The sequence below is a fragment of the Myotis nattereri genome (genome assembly GCF_964212035.1).
Source record: "Myotis nattereri genome assembly, chromosome: X".
Taxonomy (NCBI): domain Eukaryota; kingdom Metazoa; phylum Chordata; class Mammalia; order Chiroptera; family Vespertilionidae; genus Myotis; species Myotis nattereri.
The window spans coordinates 52617426-52630697 of NC_138078.1; the positions used below are offsets into that span (position 1 = coordinate 52617426).

At 41.2% G+C, this 13272-nt stretch overlaps 1 protein-coding gene and 1 pseudogene across 2 annotated transcripts; both read right to left on the reverse strand.

Annotated features, from left to right (window-relative positions):
- Window positions 1-7145: 7145 nt before the first annotated feature.
- LOC308511696 (small ribosomal subunit protein eS6-like) lies at window positions 7146-7715 on the reverse strand (annotated as a pseudogene). The gene has a single exon. The product of its transcript is annotated as a small ribosomal subunit protein eS6-like (transcript).
- Window positions 7716-9348: 1633 nt separating this feature from the next.
- On the reverse strand, window positions 9349-11996 carry LOC308511315 (ATP synthase F(0) complex subunit B1, mitochondrial-like). The gene has a single exon (XM_081081348.1). It carries the CDS (start codon window positions 11954-11956, stop codon window positions 11186-11188), a length of 771 nt encoding a protein of 256 aa, XP_080937474.1. The 5' UTR covers window positions 11957-11996; the 3' UTR covers window positions 9349-11185.
- Window positions 11997-13272: the final 1276 nt, after the last annotated feature.

Consider the following 13272-nt stretch of genomic DNA (forward strand, 5'->3'; position numbering starts at 1 on the left):
CAGGGTTTCAAGTTTAATATTTAAGTCTTTAATTCATTTTGAATTGTTTATGGTGAAAGCAGGTGGTCTAGTTTCATTTCTCTGCAAGTGTCTGTCCAATTTTCCCAACACGATTTATTAAATAGATCATCTTTAGCCCATTGTATGTTCTTGCCTCCTTCATCAAATAATTATTGACCCTAAAGGTTTGAGCTTATTTCTGGGCTTTCTATTCTGTTCCATTGGTCTGTATGTCTGTTTTTATTGCCAGTACAATGCTGTTTGGATTACTGTGGTCTTGTAGTATAATTTGATATTAGGTAGTGTGATTCCTCCAATTTTGTTCTTCTTCCTTAAGATTGCTATGGCTCTTTGGGGTCTTTTGTGGTTCCATAGAGATTTTTGGAGTATTTGTTCCAGTTCTGTGAATATGCTATTGGTACCTTGATAGGAATTGTGTTGAATCTAGATTGGTTTGAGTAGTATGGACATTTTAATTATGTTAATTCTTCCTGTTCATGAACACAATATATGCTTTTTTGTATCTTCTTCAATATCTTTCTTCAGTGTCTCATAATTTTCAAGTACAGGTCGTATACATTCTTGGTTAAATTTATTCCTAGGTATTTTAAATGCAATTGCAAATGGGATTGTTTTCTTAGTTTCCCTTTCTTATAGTTCATTATTGGTATATAGAAATGCAACTGATTTCTGGATATTTGTATTCCTCTTTACTGAATCCATTTATCAGTTGTAGTAGATTTCTGGTGAAATCGTTAGGGTTCTCTATATACAGTATCATGTCATCTGAAAATAGTGGCAGTTTTACTTCTTCCTTTCCAATTTGGATGCATTTTATTTCTTCTTTTCTCATTGCTGTGGCTAGGACTTCTAGTACTATGTTGAATAAGAGTGGCAAAAGTGGACATCCCTGTCTTATTCCTGATATAAAAGGAAGCGCTTTTAGTTTTTGCCCATTGAGTATGATGTTGATTGTGGGTTTATCATATATGGCCTTCATTATGTTGAGATATGTTCCCTCTCCCATTTTGCTGAGAGTCTTTATCATAAATCGGTACTGGATTTTATCAAATGCTATTTCTGCATCTATTGATATGATCAGGTGGTTTTTATATTTCATTTTGTTTATCTAGTGTATCATGGTAATTGATTTGCAGATATTGTACCAATCCTGCATCCCAGGAATAGATCCCACTTGATCATAGTGTATGATCTTTATAATGTATTGTTGGATCCAGCTTGCTAATATTTTGTTGAGGATTTTAGCACCTAAGTTCCTCAGGGATATTAGCCTGTGATGTTTTTTCTTTGTAGTATCCTTATCTGGTTTTGGAATTAGGATAATGCTGGCTTCATAAAATGAGCTTGGGAGTCTTCTCTTGAATTTTTGGGAATAGTTTGAGAAGGATATGTGTTAGTTCTTCTTCGAATGTTTGGTAAAATTCTCCTGTGAAGCCATTCGGTCCAGGACTTTTGTTTGGTGGGAATTTTTTGATTACTGCTTTAATTTCACTAGTTGTAATGTGACTTCAGATTCTCTGATTCTTTCTGATTCATTTTTGGAAGATTGTATGTTTTTAGGAATTTATCCATTTCATCTACATTGTCCAGTTTGTTGGTATAAAGCTGTTCATAATATTTTCTTAAAATTTGTATTTCTGTGAAATCAGTTGTTACTTGTTCTCTTTCATTTCTGATTTTATTTATTTGGGTCCTCTATCTTTTTATCTTAATGAGTCTGGTTATAGATTTGTCAATCTTGTTTATCTTTTTAAAAAATATATATTTTCATTGGTATCAGAAAGGGAGAGAGAGAGAGATAGAAACATCAATGGTCACAGAGAATCATTGATTGGCTGCCTCCTGCACGCATCCTACTGGGGATCAAGCCTGCAACCTGGGCATGTGCCCTGACTGGAAATCGAACTGTGACCTCCTGATTCATAGGTCAGCGCTCAACCACTGAGCCACACTGGCCGAGCTTGTTTATCTTTTTTTTTTAAAGAACCAGTGGTTGATTTCATTGATCTTTTGTATTTTTTTTAGAATATATTTCATTTCTTTTTGCTCTGATCTTTATTATTTCTTTTCTTAAACTCACTTTCAGCTCTGTTAGTCATTCGTTTTCTAGTACCTTTAAGTATAAAGTTAGATTGTATATTTGAGATTTTTCTTGTTTCTTGAGGTAGAATTGCTTTTGCTGTGTTCCATAGATTTTGACTTCTTATGTTTTCATTTTCATTTGTTTCAAGGTATCTTTTGATTTCTTCCTTGATGTTTGTTAACCCAGTCATTGTTTAGTAACATGTTATTTTGCCTACATGTCTGTGTATGTTTCAGTTTTTTATGTGTGATTGATTTCTAGTTTCTTACCATTATCGTCAGAGAAGATGCTTGATATAATTTCTGTCTTCTAAAATTTATTAAGATTTGTTTTGGGTCCTAACATGTGGTCTATCCTAGAAAATGTTTCATGTGCACTTTAAAAGAATATATATTTTGCTGATTTGGAGTGAAATGCTCTGAAGATATCGATTAAATTCATCTAATCTAGTGTGTCATTTAAGGCCACTGTTTCCTTGTTGATTTTCTGTCTGCAAGATCTGTCCCTGATATCAATGGGGTGTGGACATCCCCTACTATGACTCTTTCACTGTCAACCTCTTCTTTTATATCCATCAAGATTCATTTTATATATTTTGATGCTCATATTTTGGATGCATAAATGTTTACAAGGGTCATATTTATATCCTCTTGTTGTATTGCTCCCTTTATCATTATGTAGTGTTCTCTTTGTCTCCTACTATATAACCTTTTTTTTAAAGCCTATTTTGTCAGACATAAGTATTGCTACTCCACCTTCTTTTCATTTCCATTTGCAAGAAATGTTTTTTTCCATCCCTTTACTTTTAGTCTGTGTATATCTTTTGTTCTGAGGTGGGTCTCTTGTAGACAGCATATATATGGGTCTTGTTTTCTTATCCATTCAGCTACCTTATGTCTTCTGATTGGAGCATTTAAGCCATTTACATTTAAAATGATTATTGATAAGTACATGTTTATTTCTATTTTATTCTTTTAACTATGTTCCTCTCTGTTTCTTCTTATTTCTCCTCCTCCTCCTCCTCCTCCTCCTCCTCCTCCTCCTCCTCCTCCTTCGTTTTTAAAAATATATTTTATTGATTTTTTTACAAAGAGGAAGGGAGAGAGACAGAGTCAGAAACATCGATGAGAGAGAAACATCGATCAGCCGCCTCCCGCACACCTCCTACAGGGGATGTGCCCACAACCCAGGTACATGCCCTTGACCAGAATTGAACCCGGGACCCTTCAGTCCTCAGGCGGACGCTCTATCCACTGAGCCAAACCGGCCAGGGCTTATTCTTATTCTTTTTTTCTTTCTTCCCCTCCCCTTCCCCCTCCTCCTCCTCCTCTCCCCTCCCCCTCCTCCTCTTACTTCTCCTCCTCCTCCTCTTTCTCCTCCTCCTCATTTCTCTCTCCCTTCTCCCTTCTTCCTTAACCATTTCTTATAATTCTGGTTTTGTGGTAACAAACCCCTTTAGCTTTGTATTGTCTGGGCAGCTTTTTATTGCTCTTTCAGTTTTAAAGACTAGCCTTGTGGAGAACCAAGGTGGCAGCATAGATAAATGCTGGTACTCACTGCCTCCCGCAACCATATCAAAATTACAATTAAAATAGAGAACAGCCATCATTCACAACTGCTTAAAATCTGGCTGAATGGAAGTCCTACAACTAGAGAAGTAAAGAAGAAAGCGCATCCAGACTGGTAAAAGGGGTGGAGGTGCATAACGGGCTTGTCTGATACCTACCTGTGGCGTGTGTGTGTGTGTTTTTTTAATCGGGATATTTTTAAAATATCTCAGTTGTGGAGGCCTCCTGTGAGGAGCAAGGAGTCCCAGCCCCACAATAGACCCCCAGCCCAGGGTTCTCGAGCTGGGGAGAGAAGTCTCCATAACTTTGGACTGTAAAAAACAGCAGGGATTGTGGCTGAGTGACACAGAGGTTGCTGTAGACCCAGGCAGTTCCTCTTTAAGGGCTGGTGCATGAACTTGCATGAACTTACATGGACTTGCTCTCTCTGAACTCCAGCGCTGGGGCAGTGGCTTGGGAAGATCCAGAGACCTACAGGGAGGAACTGGATTGTCTGGCATTAGAGCAAAAACTTAGAGGCAGCTTTCTCCAAGACAGGGTTGCTTGCAGGAGTCATTGTCCTTATGCTAAAACCTTCCCCATTGCAGAGCTGACTGGCAGCCATATCTGAGTTTCCATCACCCTGGGTCATACTGTTCATTCTGACTTGGTGATTCCCTGAGACCCCACTCCATCCAATCTGCAGCCTTACCCAAACTGTTTGCAGTGGCTTTTCCATACGAATGGCCTGTCCTGGCTCAGGCTTAAGACTTTCCTAAAATCTCTCAAAAAAGAAGCAGCTGGAGTCAGCATTCCCCATGCCTATCAATAAGAGGCCCAAGACCCAGCACAAGCAGCAGCCTACCTTGCTTCACAGTTTGGCTTCACCTAGGCACTTCCATGCCCAACACAAGTAGCAGCCATCTGAAGATGGTTCTATAGCCCCTGCCGTGTGGCCCCCAGGAAGTGGCTAATTTTGTACCTCCTGGAAGGTCCTAAAGCCAGGGCAACCAGTGGACAGCTTCAGACCATACCAGATTACAACTCTACACATCCATGAGGGACACACTCAAGGGGCAGACTCATTGAGTACCATAGCCCCACTGAAGCAAGTCCTGCTCCATAGGGGTGTCTCTTGCATAGCAGCTCTCCCACTGTAGTTGCAGCTGGTCCTCAGCCAGTTGGCTTGGAGGTCAATTCCTTCCAGTGATGCCAACTGCAATCAAGGCTCAACTACAGTAAGACAGTGCACACAGCCCATACAGGGTCACACCTAGAGTGCCCAGCTCAGGTGAATGGGGAGGCTGAACCACTAGTCCCTACAGGACACCTACTACACAAGGCCACTCTACCAATTCCAGGAGACATAGCAGCTCTACCTATTACATAGAAACAAACACAGGGAAGCAGCCAAAATGCAGAAACAAAGAAACATGTCACAAATGAAAGAACTGAAGAAATCTCCAGAAACAGAACTAAATGAAATGGAAGCAAATCAACCACTAGATACAGAGTTCAAAACAATGATTATAATGATGTTCAAGGACCTTAATGAGAGCTTCAAGAGACTTAGTGAGAATTTCCAGGATCTTGGCAAGAATTTTAAAGACATGAAAAAGAACCAGTCAGAAATTAAGCATACACTAACTGAAATAAAGAATAATTTGCAGGGATTCAACAGTATAGTAGAGGATTCCAAGAACCAAATCAGTGATTTGGAATGTGAGGAAGCAAAAAATCACCCAATAAATAAATAAATAACACCCAATCAGAAGAGCAAAAAGAAAAAAGAATCCAAAAATATGAAGATACGGTAAGGAGCCTCTGGGACAACTTCCAGTGTACCAACCTGGTGAAAGAAATAGACTTACAAGTCTAGGAAGCACAGAGAGTCTCAAGCAAGAGGAACCCAAAGAGGCCCACACCAAGACACATCATAATTAAAATGCTAAAGATTAAAGACAAAGAGAGAATCCTAAAAGCAGCAAGAGAAAAACAGTTACCTACAAGGGAGTGCCCATACAACTGTCAGTTGATTTCTCAATAGAAACTTTGCAGGCCAGAAGGGAGTGGCAAGAAATATTCAAAGTGATGAATAGCAAGGACATACAACCAAGATTACTCTACCCAGCAAAGCTATCATTTAGAATTGAAGGTCAGATAAAGAGCTCCCAGACAAGAAAAGTTAAAGGAGTTCATCACCACCAAGCCAGTATTACAATGAAATATTGAAGGGTATTCTTTTAAAAAATATATATTTTATTGATTTTTTGCAGAGAGGAAGGGAGAGGGATAGAGAGTTAGAAACATCAATGAGTGAGAAACATCTATCAGCTGCCTCCTGCACACTCCCTACTGGGTATGTGCCCACAACCAAGGTACATGCCCTTGACCAGAATCGAACCTGGGACCCTGAGTCTGCAGGCTGACGCTCTATCCAGTGAGCCAAACCAGTCAGGGCTAAAGAGTATTCTTTAGGAAGAGGAGGAGGAGGAAGAAGAAAAAGAAGAAGAAGAATATGAACAATAAAATGGCAATAAATACATTCACAACTGAATCTAAAAATCAAAATAAACAAGGAACCTAATGAATAAAATAAACTGATGAATAAAACAGAACCAGAGGCATGGAAACATGGAATAGACTGTTGAATCTTAGAGGGAAGGGGGAGGATGGGGGCAGGAAAAGATTAACCAAAGAACTTATATGCATATATGTATTACCTATGGGCACAGACAATAAGGTGGTGAAGGCCTGGGGTGGTGCAGGAACCAGATGGAGGGGGAAAAGGGGAACATCTTTAATACTCTCAACAATAAATACTAAAAAAAAAAAAAAAAGAATAGCCTTGCTGGATAAAGTAGTCTTGGTTGTAGGTCTTGCTTTTCATCACACCTGTCTTTCTTTTAACTGCTTTTAAACTTCTCTCGTTGTCTTCAACCTTTGCCATTTTAATTATGACGTGTCTTTGGGCCTTGTTGGGGTCATCTTGTTTGGGACTCTCTGTGCTTCCTGGACTTGTGTATCTTTTTCCTTCAACAGGTTAGGGAAGTTTTCAGCCATTATTTGTTCAAATAAATTCTCAATCCCTTGTTCTCTCTATTCTACTTCTGGTACCCTTGTGATGCAGTTATTATTACACTTTATGTTGTCCCGGGGTCCTTTAAAGTATCCTCAATTCTTTTTTTTTCTGCTGTAATTGGGTGTTTTCTTATACCTTGTCTTCCAAATTGCTGAATTAAACCTCTGTTTCATCCAGTCTACTATTTTTTCCTTCTGGTGTTTTCTTTTTTTAAAATTTTTATTGATTTAAGAGAGGAAGAGAGAAGGAGAGAGAGAGAGAAACATAAATGATGAGAGAGAATCACCGATCGGCTGCCTCCTGCACACCCCTCACTGGGGACTGAGCCCACAACACAGGCATGTGCTCTTGACTGGAACTAAAACCTAGGGCCCTTTAGTCCGCAGGCTGATGCTCTATCCACTGTAACCAGCTAGGGCCTTCTAGTGTTTTTTTGTTTTTTGGTTTTTTTTGCTTTGGTTCTAGATTTATTACCCTCTTTGTTTAAGGGCTTTCTAAACATACTGACAGGCAACATCTTGACAGGCAACATCTTCTCTAGAGGGATGGGAAAGTTTGCGGATTCTGCTAGAACTTTTGGGCCCCAGACCACAAGGCACAGTAATATCAGTGAGGCCAGGAATATATTTTCCTACTAATTTTACAATGACCAACTTGAGAACACTTAGATTGGCATCCGCAATGCAACCCTGAAGAGATTTGTACTTTTTCTCTCCAGTGCTTTTTGGTCTATAACAGGAATGCCCCTTACTCAGCAGCGAGTGACATGGCCATAGGTCAAGACATTGGGATCCACGGGGAACCCTTGTTTGTCGTTCTCACTACTTATTGGAAACACACAACCCTTCCATTCTTCACCCAGAGCATCAGCAGCAACTTCTGTGGCCATACACTTCTCATAAAAGGTATGAGGTTTGTGTTCATCATTCACTTCAATGAGTTTCTAGCAGCCAGTGAATGGGAAAGAGATCTTCAGCTTCATCCTGAAGCAGGCAATCACCATTTGCAACAGCATGGATGGAACTGGAGAGCACCATGCCAAGCGAAACAAGCCAGTCAGAGAAAGACAAATTTCACATAATCCCACTCATTCGCAGAACATAACGAACAACATAAACTGATGAACAAAAACAGATCCAGAGACAGAGAAGCATCGACCAGACCGCCAAACCTCAAAGGGAAGGCAGGGGAGGGTGGGGGCAATGGAAGAGATCCCTTCTGGTGTATTCTTCATTTCACATATTGTATTCTTCATTTCTGACTTGTTCTTTTTTTATGCCTTCTATGAGTTTTTTTAAGCTTACTATCTCTTTGTTCAACTTCTGAGTTCATCCATTCTTCCCCAAAGTTCCTTGAGCATTCTTATAACCATTGTTTTGAGCTCTACATCTGGTTAATTGCTTTCCTCCATTTCATTTAGCTCTAGTTATGGGTTCTTTCATTTGGGGCATGTTTCTTTGTCTCCCCATTTGGGCTGTCTCTTTGTATTTGTTTCTATGTATTAGGTAGATCTGCTCAGTCTTGGTAGGGTGGCCTACTGTAGTAGGTGTCCTGTGGGACCCAGTGGCACAGTTTCCTTGATCACCTGCACTGGGTACTCCTGGAATGGCCCTTGTGTGGATTATGTGGGCCCTCCTGTTTTAATTAAATCTTGATTACTGTTGGCCTGTTTGTGTGTATGGTCGACCCTCAACTGTCTAACTGTGAGGGTCAACCCTCACCACAGTGTACTAGCTTCTGTGCAGGTGCTAATTACACAGAGTGGAATTCACCTCAGCAGAGTCTGGTACCTGCTGAGATCTCCCTTTAGATATGCTACTTGGGAAGGTAATTGGATCCTGCTCTGGTGTTGCTTGAAGCTGGTCACTGGGTGGGTTGGTTCTTGAACTGCTTGGGAGGGACTCGGGTGCAGGACAATGTCAGACGCTGCCTATGACTGCCCCTGGATAACCTGTTTAGAACTACAGTTATCCATAATTTGTGGCTGCCTCTGCTGGATCTGGTTGTGCATAGGAAGCATCAAGCTGCACACCAAGGTTGACTTACCAGCACCAGGCCTGAGGATAGGTCAGCAAAATTCCCTAGGAAGTCTGAGGTTCGCCTCTGCCTGCTTCTGCCTGCTGGCTTCTTGTTAGACTCAGTCACTAAAAGAGCCTCTGGCTATACTCGAGTTGCATGAGGTAGGTTCTCAGTGAATCCTCAATTAGGAGTGAGTGCTGTTCACCAGATCTATACAGGTTCAAACTTGGTGCCAGTGCTGAGTTTAAGGCCACTCAGCAATGTTCCCAGGGTATTCAAAGTCTAGCTGCCACTCTCTTGGTGCTTGCACACCTTTGTGGTGGGGAGGAGTCTCGGGGAGTTGTTAGGGTGAGGCCAGCAGAGTTTATCAGGCCCAAACACACCAATATTTGGCCTTGTGCAGGGAAAGCTCTGCACTGTTTGGGCTTGCGAGGGAAAAATTCCCCGTCCTAGAGCCACACAACTAGGTCTGTCCCAGATACTGCCAGGAGCCCCATCTCAGCAGGGTGGGGCCCTTCAGCCTTGGGGAACTTGGGGGGATGGCCCTCACCCCAGTGCCACACAATTCAGTTTGTCCTAGATTCTGCCCAGATCTCAGCAGGGTGGAGCCACCAAGACTAAGGGTAGGACCTCAGGAGCCTGGAGAGTGGGGCTAGTTGATCTCTGGTGAGGGGAAGACACCAGTTAGGTTCATGGGAAAGTGCGGAGGCATGGCCCCCACTTCAAAACCATACAACTCAGTAACTGATACCCCCTAATCTGCCCAGATCGGTACACCCTGGCCCAGGCAGCTTACTCCTCAGCAGGTCACAAGCTCCATAGGATGGGTCAACAGGGAGACCAGAGGGTAGGGTTACTGCATTTTCCCAGGCTGATGCTGTATGCAGGGGCATGCTCCATCCAAGAAATATGGTGTCTGCGGTGCAGTAGTGTGAGTCAGCCCAAGGCATCCTGGCAATTGTCCTCTCAGCTCTCTCTCCAAAGCCATACACTCGCATGACTCTAGCCCGCTCCACTCTCCCTCCACCAGGGTGAGTGGCTGCAAAGGAGATTTTGTGTGTTGGCCCTTTAAGAGAGGGTGCTTGTGTCTCACTGCACCCCTACACCTATCCTGCTTCAGTGAGGCTCATCCCTGAAGTCAGTTATACCCTGTGCTCCCCCCACCCTCACTCCACACACCTCCAGGTTGAACAGCAACAACCACACAACAAAGTTAGAGTATTTTCTTTTTTATTTCAAATCAGAGTTCTCCACTTCCTCCTCTTAGATGGGACAACATCTAAGAACATCCTTTCTCTGCTCATTTTGCTTACCTCTCCACAGAGCACCCCGCCCCTGCCATTGCTCCTCAGTCTTTCCAAACTTCAAAAACAACCAAAAGGTTAAAGTGGTTTTGTAGCCTGTGCAACAAAATACTCATGTGTATGCGATTAATTATTAAAGAGACTTTGTTCTCCCTGTCAGAGAAGTTTAATATTTAGTTTGAGGCATGAAGAAGAAAAGAATTCCCATTCTCCAGTCATGAGCTTTTGTGTCAGGCATAAGTTTGAGAAAAATGAAGGAAAAGTTGTGCCATTTTTTGTTTTGTGAGCATATCAGTGCTTTGCCTTTGGCCACAACTGTGGCTCTCTTGCCATTTTCAAACTTGGGAGACTAGGTGGCTATTGCAATTGTGGATCCTGAGAATGTGAAACTGGATAATATATGAAATGCAAAGTAAAAAAAAAAATCACCCAAAGAAAGAAAATTTATAAACAATTCACACACTTCAATAGCAACACAAAAAAATGCAATTTAAAAATGGCAAAGGATCTGAATAGTTGTTTTTCTAATACAGATATACAGATGGCCAACAAGTACATAAAACATGCTCAACATCACTAATCATCAGGGAAATGCAAATCAAAACCATAATGTGATATCACCTCACACCTGTTAGAATGGCTATTATAAAAAAGACAAAAAATAATACGTGTTGGTGGGGATGTGGAGAAAAGGGAATGCTTTCCCACTGTTGGTGGGAAAATAAATTGGTACAGCTACTATGCAAATCAAAACATGTTATTTTTTGTTGTTGTTTCAACTGTCACTTTATTGTAAGATGATAGCATTAATTACAAATTTAAATTATAACTTGGTAGTCTTTAGTCAGGTACCAAATTGTATTAAAAGGAAACTGCTTATTCAAAAGTGATCATAGAACAACGCAAAATGCAGAGCAAGAAGGACAATAAACATCTCACTGGCCAATAGATTGTTTTAATTCTCTCACTAGATGAAACTCACGCGCTTTTTTTTCCGCTTTTCATTTTTTTTTTTTTAAATGGGGTAAACTGTAACTCCAGCAGATGGCGATACAGAAAGCTTTTGTCACAGCCTAGTTTCCAGTCCATCACTCAAGTGTTTCTAGCTGTCTCAGTCGGGATAGATGCATTACATAACTGGCTGTGCTTGAGCCTTCTTTGCAAGCAGCTTTAGATCTGAAACGCACTTGGCAATTGTCTCCTTTTCTTGCTGTGCAGAGATGCTCTGTACCACATGGTTCTCCACCCACTGCACCATGTGCTTTTGTTCCTTCCAACACATCATATTCTGCACAGAGATATGATAGTCCAGGCAATTCTTGACCTCCTTGTATACCCTATGCAACCATTCCCGGTAAGTAACCTCCAAAGCCATAGCAATGTTATTCCTCTGGACACCAAAAAGGTAATGGCGCTTTTGAACCAGTGCCTGCTGGGACTTCTCCAGATCAATTGCATCCTGGATGCCTTTGATGGTAGCCTGTTTCACTTCTTCTAGTTGGGCAATTTGTTGCTCATTGAGTTTATCAGCAAATTCCCCAATAGAGGCACCATATTTTTTAATGACATAGACTAGCAACCCTATTGTTGATAGAGCAGAGATGGTGTCTGGAGTAACCACATATATTTCTTTGGATAGAAAATATAAGATAAGCCCAGTTCTGAGCACATAAGGTCCGGTTACACCAGTTTTAGGATAAAGAAACTGGAAGAATTCCTCAGGGATCAGTCCAAGACGAACTTTTCCTCCATATTCAGGAAGAGGTGGTACAGGGGCAAGACTTGGCTGCCCAGTGTAAAAGATCCTTGTTGCTTGCACTACCCCGGAACCGAGGAGGGCGGCGTTTTTCAGGGAGGGGGCCGCTGCAGCGGCTGCAGAAAACACCACCCGAGACAGCATGATCAGCGAGGGCAGGCTAGGCGGACCTTCAAAACAGATGTTATTTAAAAAAAAAAAAAAGAGAGGGTGCTTGTGTCTCTAGCAGACTCATCTCTCTCTCTGGCATACAGAAACTCCACTGATTTTCACAGCCAGATGTTATGTGGGTGCCTCTTCTCAGCTCTGGTACTCTGGACTGGGGAGCCCCGGTTGGGTTTGAGACCCTGCGCTTCTCAGGGGGAACCTTTGGAGCTAAGATATTCCTCCAGAATCTCAGCTGCCACCCATGGGAACAGGCCAGCCCTTTTTGTGTCTCTGTACTTCCTACTAGTCTCAATGTAATTTCTGTAAGTCCTTGGTTATAAGACTTCTATTCAGCTAGTCTTCAGTTGGTTATTCAGGTTGATTGCTCCATATTTTAGTTGCACTTCCAGTTTAGTCCAGGATTGAGATGAGTGTAGCTTCCCCGTACTCCTCTGCCATCTTCCAGTCTTTCTGAGGTTAAATCTCATTGTGGTTTTAATTCGTATTTCTTTGAAGATTAGTGACATTGAGCATCTTTTCATATGTCTATTGGCCATCTGTATGTCCTCTTTGGAAAAGTGTCAATTCAGACCCTCTTTTCTTGTTTTCATTGGGGGTTCTTTTTGGTCTTGAGTAGTATGAATTCATTATACTATATCCAATTTTAGATATTAACCCCTTATCAGATGTATTATTGGTGATTATGCTCTCCCATTCAGTACATTGCCTTTTCATTTTGTTGATGGTTTCCTTTGCTGTACAAAAACGTTTTAGTTGGATGTAGTCTCATTTGTTTATTTTTTCTTTTGTTTCCCTTGCCTGAAGAGATATATCAGAAAAAAATATTGCTAAGAGAACTATCAGAGATTTTACTGCCTGTGTTTTCTTCTGGGAGTTTTATGGTTTTGAATCTTACATTTATATCTTTAATACATTTTTATTTTATTCTTGTATACGGTGTAAGAATGTTCCTACAATAAATCTCTTAATATATATCTTCTACTGGTTCTGTTTCTTTTGTTGAACTCAAAGTATTTTCTTCATCTAGTATGGGAAATCCTTATTTCATTGACAAATGTATGAAGACACTCTCCAAACCCTTTTTTCTGTACCTGAAAGGGGAAGATCAACTTCACTTGCCTCTGATTGGAAGGAAAACATTCTTCAGGTCCCAGGAAAGATTCCTTAGTGTCAGGAACAATCTGCTAATTGTCAAGTTAACCACACTATTATTGGTTGGCTGGGTGATGCCAGACTGCTGTTAAATGCATTAAAAAAGAAAGCATAAATGAGCAAAGAAATGAGAGTGGGTA

Excerpts from the sequence above, each read along its gene's own strand:
- LOC308511315 (XM_081081348.1), bottom strand. The coding sequence starts at position 11,956 with ATGCTGTCTCGGGTGGTGTTTTCTGCAGCCGCTGCAGCGGCCCCCTCC.